The sequence below is a fragment of the Montipora capricornis genome, chromosome 2 (genome assembly GCF_036669925.1).
Source record: "Montipora capricornis isolate CH-2021 chromosome 2, ASM3666992v2, whole genome shotgun sequence".
NCBI classification, from domain to species: Eukaryota; Metazoa; Cnidaria; class Anthozoa; order Scleractinia; family Acroporidae; genus Montipora; species Montipora capricornis.
In genome coordinates this window covers 8,705,383-8,717,882 of record NC_090884.1, presented here as the reverse complement: position 1 = coordinate 8,717,882, position 12,500 = coordinate 8,705,383, and the positions used below count along the sequence as shown (strand labels likewise).

General features: G+C 42.3%; 3 protein-coding genes across 10 annotated transcripts in view; 2 read left to right on the top strand and 1 right to left on the bottom strand.

Annotated features, from left to right (window-relative positions):
- The window catches only part of LOC138038715 (protein mono-ADP-ribosyltransferase PARP16-like), a 126,009-nt gene that overhangs the window by 18,125 nt on the left and 95,384 nt on the right, over positions 1-12,500 (top strand). For 7 of the 8 annotated variants that reach the window (XM_068884748.1, XM_068884747.1, XM_068884751.1 and 4 more), the window contains 3 exons: positions 1-142; positions 847-1,166; positions 2,810-3,862. The exon at positions 1-142 is cut by the window's left edge and continues 71 nt beyond it. The exons of the other annotated variant lie outside the window; for it this stretch is intronic. In XM_068884748.1, coding sequence (XP_068740849.1) covers positions 1-142; positions 847-1,166; positions 2,810-2,951 — 604 coding nt within the window. In that variant the 3' untranslated portion in view covers positions 2,952-3,862. Of the gene's footprint in view, positions 143-846; positions 1,167-2,809; positions 3,863-12,500 lie in introns of those variants that run through there. 8 annotated transcript variants of the gene reach the window in all.
- Positions 4,847-12,500, bottom strand: part of LOC138038236 (uncharacterized) — a 29,883-nt gene continuing 22,229 nt past the window's right edge. Inside the window, 1 exon segment of the mRNA XM_068884044.1 lies at positions 4,847-5,634. Coding sequence (XP_068740145.1) covers positions 5,251-5,634 — 384 coding nt within the window. The 3' untranslated portion in view covers positions 4,847-5,250.
- Positions 11,969-12,500, top strand: part of LOC138038714 (adenosine receptor A3-like) — a 1,604-nt gene continuing 1,072 nt past the window's right edge. The window contains exon 1 of the mRNA XM_068884741.1: positions 11,969-12,500. This exon is cut by the window's right edge and continues 1,072 nt beyond it. Coding sequence (XP_068740842.1) covers positions 12,186-12,500 — 315 coding nt within the window. The 5' untranslated portion in view covers positions 11,969-12,185.

Below are 12,500 nucleotides of genomic sequence, written 5' to 3'. Positions count from 1 at the left end.
TGAATACAGCGAGACAAATGCGCACAATGTTAAATTTAATGAATTGTCGCAGACTCTGGACATTTGGTATGCCTACCATGGCAGTAGAGTGGACACCTTTCATTCAATTTTACACCATGGATTACATGCACACTTAAACAAGGTATGCCTGGTAAATTAGTTTGCTGTGATTTCGATGGGCTGACCCCAGTGCACCCCAGGGAACCCCCAGTTGACAAGTAAAATAATCTGTCGTTAAGAGTCTCTCACTCCTGGGAATCATTGGGCAAAAAAGGACTGAGTACAAATCAACTTGTGACTAAGAGTGTGTTCCTTTGGAATGATCCGAAAAAGGATCACTGATCCAAGATCACGGGCCATCAAAGGAACCGACAAATACAATCTAAGAAAGGATTCTTCGGTGCCTTTGATGCACCATGATCCAAGTGACCTTGGATCAGTGATCCTTTTTTGGATCATCCCAAAGGAACACACTATAAGTCACTACCCGGGTTTCTAAAGAAAGGTCTTGCCCCATCAACTGCCATATGGCAGATGTACTGATAAGCTAACTTGCTGACTTGTATCAATTGAAAATGATTTGTGATTGCATTGACAGTTGGGATAAAAAATTTACTTGCTTACTGATTGACTGATATGTAGATAATCTGTCGGCCTGGCACAACAACTAACTGACAATGGGCTGTTTGATTAGCAGACAGATAGACTGACAGACTTATGACTGACTGACATGTTTGCAAGCTGAGTGGCTAGATGAAGAGGAAAAAGGTGGACAGTCTTTCAAACAGAAGATGCACTGTAGTGATATCTACAAATAAAAAGATCCTCGCATTCTTTAACCTACAGACATCTTTCTTTGGTGAGGGGACGTATCTGTCAAGTGACCTCACTGTTTGTATGATGTATAGCCACTTTGGCCAGGGCTGGAAGCACAGTGTCATTGGCAACAAACTAAGTTGTGTAGCAGTGTGTGAGGTGTTGGACCATCCAGATGTCAAGTGCACTATAAAATCAAAAGACAGTAATGAAAGGCAGAGCCGCTCAAGAGCTAGAGCAAGGAACAGTGAGGGAGGGGATGTACCTGAGAGATACTATGTTGTGACCAATAACCAAGTTGTCAGGGTGAAGTATGTGTTGGTATATGCTGAGAAGAAACCTCATACTAGGTACAGTATGTTGAGTCCACTTTGCAAAGATGTGACATTTTATTTTAGAAACTTGATGAAGTTAGTTAACGATTGACAGAAGGTTTTGCAGTAGTCAATTGTGTTGAAGAAATTCATTTCACTAGAAAAGTCAATAAAGCAATTTTGTGGTCTTTTTTAGCAAAGCCCAAAGGAAAGTGATTTAGTGTCAGTTTTTTATGCAATGTCACAATCGGCAATCCTTGACATCCCTGACTGTGTTAGTTCTGATAAAAAGGGCTGATAGTCTTTGAAATTATGAATGCTAACTCGCTTTCAGAAAGTTAATAGGTAGACACAATAAAATTACCATGTTTGAAAAGAGGGAATGCTTAAGCTGGTATCAATGGCACATTGTCGTTGAAGAAAAGGCCAAGATAACAAAGTTGGCTGTGACTTTTTCCAGCAGCTACCTACTATTGACAACCCCCAGTAGCCCAAAGAAGGACTTTTGTGAAAAGTGAATGAAGAATGTGAAACGATCATTCAGTATGTCAACAGTGGTCCTCTCTGGACCACTTTTATCCAAATGATCCAAATGATCTTCATCAATTGATGATACAACTCATAGGCTTGAACCATTGACAACTTCATCGAGAAAAAATGTGAATGTGATAAGAAAAGGAAAACTGCACTGAACTAGAGTGAGACTTCATCCACAGGGTGAGATCCCACAATTGTTGTCTTATCACTCTGCAGTGAGACAACATAGTGATTTTGAACTAAGTAACAGTGAAAAGGCAGCACATTGAAGTATTCAGGAGGGGGAATCTCATTTTATTGATCGAAAAGCACATAGCAAGACAAAAAGCTGGGAGGGGGGACTTCATATATGAAGGAGACCAATCTGGACATGGCCTCAGGTTTTTTTGACACCTAAAAGAGACCATATTTAAAACAGAGAACATACTGGTATATTATATTCATCTTTGCATGTAACCCTAAAAAAGAACTCCACGGCTGCAAACAAATGATGGTGTTGTGCCCACAACACCCTTAGTGGGACTGAAATCTGAAGTTTACATCCCTAAGTGAGATGACAAGCATCTCTGCCCCTTTCATATGCGAGTTCCCCCATCCCCCCCCCCCCCCAGGGGACAAAAAGTAACAAAGTGAAGTATTATCATCCATGTGAGTGTATAGTCCTGAGAGGGACTGTTTAAAGTGACATAATGACAAATAAATCATCACTGTCATCCCAAACACAAGAAGAGTAATGATTACCAAATCCTTCGAAAGATGACATTAGACACAAATTGCAAAATATGTCAAATAAATGCGTATTACGTATCACTAAATTATGTTTTGGCAAATAACTGGAAACACTTTTATGTCAAGAGCGGTATTGGTTGGTTTCCTCAGACAAACAAATGTTGACCACGTTGGTGTCCCTTTTTTTTTTTTGCTGGGAATGATTATTGAACTCCATTTTTACTGCTTTTACTTAGGGAGATTTTCATTATTTTTGTTTTTTTAGATGTGTATGGTTTGCTGTTTTGACTAATCTTTGCTACGAAGTAGGCATATTTATGCAGTTTTACCATTTCTAGGAGGCCGCAAGTGTCTCCTATATAAGAAAAGCACCGGCCCCATTTAAATGTTAAATATTGGATTTTTCTTTACAGAGTACAAGCTCGTAACTGGCTGGTGTGCAGGTATCCACTGGCTTCAATGATGGTGATTTATGTTGTAATTTTGGTTCTTATTGGATTTTCAAAAACAAGACGTTTTCAGAACTTTTATGGTAAATATATTAAGGAAAGCTGACACTTCTACCGTTGTTGGTTGAGATTATTTCGTCGACATATTGGAAATACGTGCCACGTAATCAGGGAAAGTTTGCAAACTGTCACTATGTTATATTTTATAATCCCCTCTTTTACACTACTTATTGCACAACTTCACTTGATTCCTCATTGTACAACTGACGATGGATTATGTTTCATCCGAAACATGTCTGGATTAAATATGAACTTCAAAAACATCGTTTGGTTCATCAAAGCGAAATCTTCTCTTTCCAACAAATGCAAGAATACATGATCAGAATTGATGGATAAGAGACTTGTTGGTACCGTCGAAACAGTTTGACACGGAAAAAGTAGAAATTTTGTAAATGCGCATGCGTTCTGCACCATCGTATGATACTTAATTTGCAATCTAGTCCTCAGAGTCCGCTTTCTTTGGTCAGCACCAAGAACACGGACTCTGGCCAAAGTGGCCGAAAAACCTTAAATAACAATGACCACAACCAGGTTTTCTGAGCCCGCGAGACTTAGCACCCCCAGCAAACCATTGTTTTAAAGAAAACCGCTGGTCACCAACCTTGGTTCTGGTCATTGCTGTCTGAGGTCTTTCAAAGTGGCCAGAGTCCGTGTTCTTGGTGATGACCAAAAGAAAGGGGACTCTGGGGACGAGATTGCATAATGTGCAAAGAAAAATCTGTAGTTCCCGCGGCTACCGTTACGAGACGCAATGTTGTGTGCCGCCACTTTATGATTGTTCATGTATAGCCATGAAAGAGAGACTAGGTCAGGATCTTGTCGTCAACTTTTCAACTTAAGTTCATCGTTGCGTCACTCCATTGTTAATAGGCTGATTTAGCAACAGAACGGGAACGTCAGTGGCGATGTCGCGCGCAGCAAAACTACCAATGAGAATTTAGAATAGAGAAGAAAAGAGTGGAGTCTACTCTATTCTCAATTCTCATTGGTGGTTTTTCTGTGCGCGCCGTCGCCACTGAACTTCCCGTTCTATTGCTAAATCAGCCTAATATTAGCGAGCTTACGCAACAGGACGGCTGGAGGACTCAGTGCCCGGTTGTTCAAAAGCCGGTTAACACTAATCCCAGATTAAAAATTAACCAAGGAGTTTATTTCTCTACTTACAAATGATGTTCAACGCTGATATTCAGCAAAACTTTACAGTAGAAGAAGTTAATCTTGAAAAACAAAAATAAGCAAAAAAAAATTTCACCAAAAAGGTGCCCAGGACGGCAGAATGACGAAAAAATGTCGCGTAAGATAGGAATGCACAGTCTCGCGCGATATTTTTTCGCCATTCTGCCGTCCTGAGTCTTCCAGCCTTCCTATTGCGTAAGCTCGCTATTCAAGTGCCAACCAAAGGTTCACTGGCGGTTAAAGGCCCACCTTCAACAGACAGGCATTGTTTGCCGTGGAACAATTAATTCATATACGAAAATCCCGTCGAAGCTGCAATTCATTCAATCAGATCGCTACGATAAGCAATGCGAATTTCCATAACAAAAACAAACGGTCGAAAAGCCTATCGGTTGAAGGTGGGCCTTTAAAACAATGGCAAACTCGACCAAAAAAAAAAAACTGGGGCCAGTTGCTCGAAGGCTGGTTAGCGCTAACTGTTGGTTAAGAGATATCAAAACCTGTAGGTTTCCATGGTAGCGCTAGCCATGCTTCGAGCAACCCGGGCCTGATGTGCCTATTTTCCATATTAACATCTTACACTACTTTTATTGTTATCTGTTGAAGTGACTAAATTTACAAAAGGCTTTCAATAGTCTTGACGTTTTGCGACCCTATGACAGGCTTGGATAAATTCTGCTCGGTATCCGAAAAAAAATCCAGCCCTTTGGGCCGTATTTATTTTCGCAAATATAGAAAGGAGCCTGTGCCTAATCCCTAAAAATTAATTAGGTATTCATTTTGCGTAGCAAAAATCTAATTCATCTTACTTTAAGTCAAAAAATCAAATCAAACACATGGTATTTTCCTTTTTTTTTTAAATTTAGTTTTGAATTTTTTTTGCAAATATTATGCATATCATTAGTGCCGCTGATTTTCCCTTATTCTGCTCAAATTTTGCTCGAAAATCCCTTATACTGCCGGCAGAAAGCTCGCCCCAAAAATCGAGAATTCTGCTCGAAATTCCTACCGGCAGAATTTATCCAAGCCTACTCTATGAGATCATGCTGCAAAAAAAAAAAAAAACAACAACAAACAAACAAATCTGAATTCCTAATATTTGTGACATGTTATCAATATATGTAGCATAGATTTTGACTGTGTTTGAAGTGTGGCATTTCTTATCAAAATTATACATTAAGGCAGAAAAAGTCTCCTTCGGCCAGATACGCATCGCTGCCTGCTGAAATCAACCTTGTGGGAGCAGAAGTACTTTGCATAACCAGTCCTGCGGGATTGTGTGATTGAACTGTGACATACACTATATCGCCTTCAAACAGTCCAGCTACGTTATTTAGCGACAGCGTAACATTGGTTGTGATGCCGACGTCTTGAAATGGGAGAATGTCCGTTGTGTTCGGTTGTTTTCCAACTGCAATTCGAAAACCATCAATTCCCGATTCTTCATCGCTAAAACCAAACCAGTGAGCCCGCAGTGTTTTGTTGAAAAGGTGGCAGCTGGAGTGTATGCCAAACACGTCATGCGTACGGTCTGGACTAACTATGACTGATCCCTAGAAGAGAGTTCAATGAACAATATACTATAAACAGCAACGTTTTCGTACTCTGTTAGCAGTCCCTTCTGAGTCAGTCGAGCTGCCCACTTTCGTCACGCAAGCGAGGAAGAATGGGGAGAGAGCGTAGTTCTCCCTCGGGCTTGCTTGCGTGACTAAAGAGGGCGGTGGTTTGACTGACTGAGAAAGGACTGTCTATTGAAACGTTCTAAAGGTTATCATTACTCGCTACGCTGTCAAGGAATGGTCCACAAGCAGGAAAGAGGTGAGTATTAGCATGCTCACAAATGTTATGAATTGAAGTGTATCCAAAAGGCTGGTTACCACTTTGACTTGATGCCGTATGCCGTAAAGATGGAAAGTCAAAACGTTGCGGACGACTTTCAAACGTTATAATGGTAAGTGCAATTTCATCCGGTTGCACGGTATACCTGGAAAATCGCTTACCATTATGGAATGATCACTCCAACCGGAATAATATTCCAAATTGGTCAGCACCCATGGCAACCTATTGATGGGAGGAATGTTTATGACGCCATCGCACGATCGACCGTCCGTACGAACACACGTTTTTCATGTACTCCAATACGCGAAATGTTCCACTGGTGGAACCCGCCTACCGGTATTTGGCGGGAAGTTTCATGGCCAGCGTACTGCATTTGACATTGCGTTTACTTTAGTAAAACTTTGCAAAAGTATTATTCGTACAACGAAGAAAGAAGAGAAAGGGAGAGAAAAAACCAGCAAGAAAGCGAAGAGTAAGCGATGCTCAACTTGGAAGAGAAATGAGTGCACGATAAAACAGGAGAAATTTCACTGACAAACAACGAAGGGGGTGGGGGGGGGGGGGGAGGCAGAGTTATGTGGGTATTCGCTACGAGAAGTGCATTTTCTACGATAGCATTTATTCAAGAGTGTGTATTTGCTACATAGGTAAGTACTTGCTACAGTAGCAGATACCAACGGTGGGTACGTGCTACGAAAAGTAAGTATTTGATATGCTGGGTATTTGCTACGTTTGTAAATACGAAGGGTGGGTAATTGCTACTAAAAGTCAGTATTTGCCACAGAGGTGGGTATTGGCTACCTGGCAAGTAATGGTACTGTTTGAAAAAAAAATCATACAAAACTCTTAAGTTTTGTTCTGCTATATTTAAACATGGATTTCAGCCTTGTTGTTGTTGACTTACTGTGGAATCTCGTTACACTGTATAGTGCATTGTCGGCAAGGGCTCCATCTGCGTGGTTTTGAACTGAGTTCACTCACTCGCTGAACGCGTCTACCTTGAGGCTCAAAGCGGGAGGGTCAATTGTTGACATGAAAGCTGTAGGGTAAGTGCCACGAACAGAGAAAGCCACTTTACATCGCCTTAATTGATCTGACCATGGCCTTTACCTTGGTCAGCAGGAGAGGGCTCCTCACCTTACCTCACAGGATCGATCGCCCCCTTAAGTTTCTTAACATGATTACGTCCTTCCACGACGAAATGAAAGGCACTGTCCAGTACGACGAATCGTCTTCAGAACCCTTCCCAAGCCGAAGCGGCGTGAAACAAGGCTGTTTCCTCGCTCCGACGCTATTCGGCACCTTCTATCTGCTGCTGTGTTATGCCCTCTACCAGACTAAAGATGGTGTCTACATCCACGCCAGGAGCGACGTGAGCCTTTTTAACCTTGCTCGCCTGCACGTAAAGACCAACGTGTCTCCTCCGGGAGATGCTGTTCGCAGATGATGCTGCCTTGACTGCTTACAAGATTGGGCCAAGATGTTAGCAGCCCATCTCCATCGTTGACCACACCCTCGAGGTTCTGCAGGATTCTACCTACTTCGGCTCTACCATCTCCAGCTCTCTCTCCAAGGATACGGAGCTACACACCGGATCGGCAAGGCAGCGTCAGCAATGGACTGCCTAACGAAGAGTGTCTGGGAGACCTCCACGCTGACCACCAGGCCTGCGTTCTGGGCGCACTGCTTTACGACAGCGATGCACGGACTTTGTTCACTCGCCAAGAGTGCAGACATAACGCCTTCCATCTGTGCTGTCTGAGGAGGATCCTGGACATCACCTAACAGGATCGTATCCCAGACAAAGAATTACTGGCCCTAGCAGGAAGACCAAGCATGTTTGCCCTTCTCTCCCAGAGACGCCCACGTTGGCTTGGCTATGTCACCCACATGCAGGATGGCCGGATCCTAAAAGACATCCTGTATGGCGAGCTCGCCATCCTCTCCAGACCTGCTGGCAGGCCAATGCTTCGATTCAAGGACGTTTGTAAACGAGATCTGAAGGCTGGCAACATTATCTGAGCTGACCTGGAAGTCACAGCCGCAGACAGAGGCGCCTGGAAGCTTGCCGCCAAGACCTGTGTTATAGTGTGTGAAAGAAGGACAGGGGACCAGTGGGAAGAGAAGAGGGATCGCGGGCGACAAGGAGCAGAATCAGCGCCAATATAAACAGACTCAGGCTTCACTTCCACTAACTGTAACAGACTGTGTCGATCTTGAAGCGGGCTCTTCAGTCAGATAATAATGTACGGGCATAATGTAACCTTAATAGAATATCTACACCTACATAACACCGAAGGCAACGAATCCAGATTTATCTCAGTCAAATACAGTTACAACGAGATAAGCAAAACTCAATGGGGGACGACAGACCAAGTACATCAGCCAAGGTGGAGTATGATGCCCATCTTCTTTATCCAGAGTGATTGAAGTAAAAGTGCCTTAAGGCATGACGCGTAGTGCATGTTTTTGTAAACTATCCTCCATCGTTTCGCTGTTTTGAGTTTCAAATAAGAAGAGGAAATCAGACTATGCATATAACAGGGTTTCATGCGTGACCCAAGATCGGTTTTGCTCCCTGTCACGACTGCACATCCACTACCAACATTGGCCCAGGTACAAAAGGCAGATGGCTTTAAATGTAAAATATACTTCGAGCTTAACCATTGCCAAGAACGAAAGTTTTCACCGCATTATCATCACTGAGTAGTAGTTGGACTGGTTTCAATTGCCCCACCAAGCTAAGCCATGATGATTATTAGAGCTCTGAAATCCCGTAAAATCGCTCTAAACTGCCTCCTCTATCTTGCTTCTCAGACGGTAGCATTTTCATCTAAAACGACAATTTGTTTGGCGGTAAAATGATTAGCGTGAGTTCATTAAGACAGCCCGTGCACTGAGTCATGCTTATTTTCCGACTTTTACAATTTCACGTTCGTGTTATGTAGTTGTAGTCTTTTACAGTGTTGGCTAAGCCAATGAAACCTTCAAGATTTCGGCTTGTACTACACTACTGAAGAAACGCAAACAAAAAGCATGTCATGCGCATTCATGAAAGAGGACTTTAAACAAAGCGTTAACTTTGCATAAGAGCGCTAAAAAGTACTCAACAATTCAACAATATTTAAGAAGCAACAGGAACGATGCTGGAAGAGTTTCGCCTGGAGCAAAGAGATTTCACTGGAAAACGGCACAATCCAGAGATTTTCGATATCAACAAGATGATGGGCCTGCAATATTCACACTGCGGTAAACATGCTATGCAGGACTGGTTTATAGAGCGACCCTCGTCTTTTTCTGACCATGATTTATGCGCCGATCAAATAAAAACTTCAACATCAAGCCCGGGCAAAGCCCGGGCATTTGACTATCCTCTGTGCCCGGGAAGTGGGGAATTTGACCTTTGCCTGCATGGGGTGGGGAAAATTGAACCGGAAGTGTCAGGATTTTTTTTTCGTTGCGCCGAAGTCGCTAACAGCAATAAAACAAGTGTTTGGACGAGATGGAAGAGTTTGAAGGAAGAGATATAGCATTTGTGAGCGATTGGCTCACAAAAAAGATCTTCAAAAGTTGTCTTCAAAGGAATTTTGGCTGCGTAATTCGTCTTTGTCATACTATAAAATGGATACAATATGGTATGTTTTCACACCCCCCATTTCATTGTTAAAGCTCGGAAGGCTGTACGTTTCTGTTAGGGCCTCTTTACAAGAGCCCGGGTTTGACACCGACCCGGGTCAGTTCAGCGTCGAATTTTACGTTTACACCAGCCCGGGCTGGGTGAGGGTTGAGTCATTCTCGGCTGACCCGGGTCAGTTCCCAGTGGGTCAGTTCCCAGTGTGGCCCAGTGGTTAGAGTGCTTGCCTTGAGATCCGGAGATCCCGGGTTCAAGACCCGCTCTGACCACTGGTTGAATTTGATCCTGGTTGTCCGTGGTTCAACTTCCCAGCTGCACTTGTAAATAGCCAACTGGTTTGCCTCCGGCCGGTTGGGATTCTTAACAGTTGTTGTTCTGTTCTGTTGTTTCGTTGTGTTTGATTGGCCCTGAAAAGCCCCTAAGGAGAGTGGTCAATTAAGTATGTATTGTATTGTATTTTCGCTGGGTTGAAAGGGCTGATGACTATTTGTCAGTGAGGAAAATGGCGGACGAACCATGCAATCATCACAATCATCAATTTGTGTTAACGTTATGACCCATTTTGGTACAGGGTGTGCATGGGCGAGAACGCTGAACCTAAAAAAAAAGTGATATTCAAACAATCCCGGGTCAGATACGCCAGTGTTTACATGAGGAAATTGAAGAAAATTCAACCCTTCTAGCCGGGTCAACCCGAGTCTTGAGAAGGATTACCCGACAAGGGGGGCTGACCCGGTTTGACTACTGTTTTCATATAAACGCTTATAAACATTTGACTGCAAAGGGGTTACCCGGCGCGGTGATTCAACCCGGGGTAAAAAGCAACCCGGGCTCGTGTAAAGAGGCCCTTAGAGGTAATCAACCGACGCTGAATACATGCAGTCGTAAACGCTCTAGGCTCTGTTGTTGATAAGTATACAGTTCTCTCGTTAAACAACCTTTGCCGTGTTTCGGAGTTTAAGCAGCTTATACTTGCTTAGGCCCGTTTTAAACGTTGCATTTTACATGTGCCGAATCTGATGCAAATGAGCGAAAACAATAGATTTTCTCATTTGCATTAGATTCGGCACAATGTAAAATGCGACGTTTAAACAGGCCTAATTGACATTGTCCGATTTAATTAATTCAATTTTCAAGTCACTTTTAATAATTTCAATATTAAAGTTGTGTTTTGTAGTGGCTCAAGTCTGCAGGGTAAAAACGACATCATCATATAAAGGGTCACGAAACATGTGTTAGCATGTTTATACACAAGCTTTATTAAGACAATATGAGCCGATGACGATTGTTCAAATGCCCGGGCGGGGGGATGGGTGGAAGGGGATGTTGAAGTTTCGAGTTGATCGCGCATTAGTTCACAAGGAAAGGCAGGTGCTGTCAATAGGCAACTTCCACGATAGCGTCATTTGACTACAACTACCAGAATTCAGTTTGTTTTTCTTTTCTTATTTAAATTTTGTATTCCCAGTGGGGTAAATATAACACTAGCTCTAATTAGCATGAGACAAGCTAAACCTGTAGGATGCTGGTACTTGTAGCCAAATGGCGTCATCATGCAAATGTCCTATTGACTAAAAACTTTTGGCAATCGCAGCGCGTTGAGTGGTAATCAGTTATAAGTTGAAACTTTCGATTATTGCAGCATTTACATGAGTTCTTAAACTACAAACAACCTTTACCTTCTAATGCGAATATTTAGCAAAAGTTTAACCGTTTAACACAGCAATGATTACGACAGGTGTCTTAATAGTTTACATACCACTAATATGACATGTTTCCATGACATTTGTAAATTAAACACAGCACAATGTGGTTCTCTCGAATCTCAAAGAGAACAGAAATGAATGGCTCATTCTATGTTACAAGCGACCATCAACCTGAGTCAGTGTTTGACAAGTCCTCAGAGAAAACCAAGAAAAACAGCAAACACGGACTCGCAAAACTTCATTCAATCATAGGTACCAGGTACCCCGAGATCACGGGGTATCGTTGCCTTACATAAATTTATAAGGGTTTGCATCGGGAATTTAGCGATCGTTATTTAGGGAATTAAAATAGAAATAAAAATACATCAGAATTTCTCACCTTACCTCCTTGTCTTTTTTATGACATATTCTTAGCATTTCTGGCCGTTTCAGCGCGATTCTAACGAGTTTTAGTTCAACCGTTGCTCTCTCATATGTATAATTTCCCTAGAAAGAGAAAACAGCGAACCTACAACCCACTGGAATAGCGCTGAAATCAGTGGCCAAAGTACGCCACAAAAGCTCTGATAAGGTATTGAGAAGACAAGGTAAGGCATTTTGGTTCGATTCATGTTCTTTAGTTCGGTTCCTAAATACTTTTGCAAATACCTATTCAAACGCTTATAATTTTAACGGATCGTGATGCTCAAATTACATTGTTAGCTTGGGGTACCTGTGATTCAATCAACAATTTTGAAAGACGCCAGCCAGAAAACGCCATATCGAGTTTTTTTAAAGATTTATACGAAGAAGGCAGCTGTTTGAATGTACTACCTGAATTTACATAAACTGATCGATTTGGCCAGAATTGAATTGCGTTAGCTCTGTGAAAGTCCTTACTGTGTGGACTCAAAATTGAACTTAAAATTCGCCAGGATCAGCATAAATGAGGGGATCGTCCAACGAAACCAGTAAGGAATGCTTCAACACGGTACCTGTTTTGTTCCTGATCGGAGAAAAACATGTCCTGTTGGTCAATATCGCTGCAAATGTATTTCTCATGTTAACAGCAAGTTTGGGAAACCTTTCCATTCTGCTCAGTTTCCTGCACGTTCCATCTTTGCGCACAACATCAAATTATTTGTTATGTGGGCTGGCCTTGACTGACCTCGGAGTAGGACTTGTGGTTCATCCTTTGTACGTCTCTGTGATGTACAGTCTCTACAATAACACTACACCACATTGTATCATAAACTCGGTT